A 417-nucleotide genomic window follows, 5' to 3' on the forward strand; every position below is an offset into this window, starting at 1 on the left:
GGCCCTTGAAAGGTGGCGCCAGTGCGAGTGGTGCGTTCACGTACCGGGGTCGTCCTCGTCGCGGGGCACCTTCTTGAAGCAGTCGTTGAGCGACAGGTTGTGTCGGATGGAATTCTGCCAGCCGGCCTTGCTCTTCTTGTAGAAGGGGAAGTTGTCGGCCACGTAGGCGTAGATCTGACTGAGCGTCAGCTTCTTTTCGTGCGCGTTCTGGATGGCCATGGCGATCAGCGCCGAGTACGAGTAGGGCGGCCGCACCAGCTTCAGCAGCTCCTCCTGGCTGGCCACCGACAGCCAGCCCAGCTCAGGGCCGCCGAAGGCCGACGAGCCGCCGGCCAGGAACGGGCGCGGGGAGCCGTACGACGGCGGGCCGAAGGGGCCGGGGGGGCCGCCGGCGTGCAGGTACGGCGCAGCCGCCGC

The 417-nt window shown here is 68.1% G+C and overlaps 1 protein-coding gene across 1 annotated transcript; it reads right to left on the reverse strand.

The window, feature by feature from the left end:
- Positions 1–24: 24 nt before the first annotated feature.
- Positions 25–408, reverse strand: LOC109508655 (forkhead box protein I1c-like; the record flags this gene model as incomplete). Its single annotated transcript, XM_019858674.1, has 1 exon — positions 25–408. A coding segment is annotated over one exon (372 nt), but the record flags the coding sequence as incomplete, so codon positions are not given.
- Between the last annotated feature and the right edge of the window lie 9 nt (positions 409–417).

Source organism: Hippocampus comes, unplaced genomic scaffold (assembly GCF_001891065.2).
Source record: "Hippocampus comes isolate QL1 unplaced genomic scaffold, H_comes_QL1_v1.1 C16425803, whole genome shotgun sequence".
Taxonomy (NCBI): domain Eukaryota; kingdom Metazoa; phylum Chordata; class Actinopteri; order Syngnathiformes; family Syngnathidae; genus Hippocampus; species Hippocampus comes.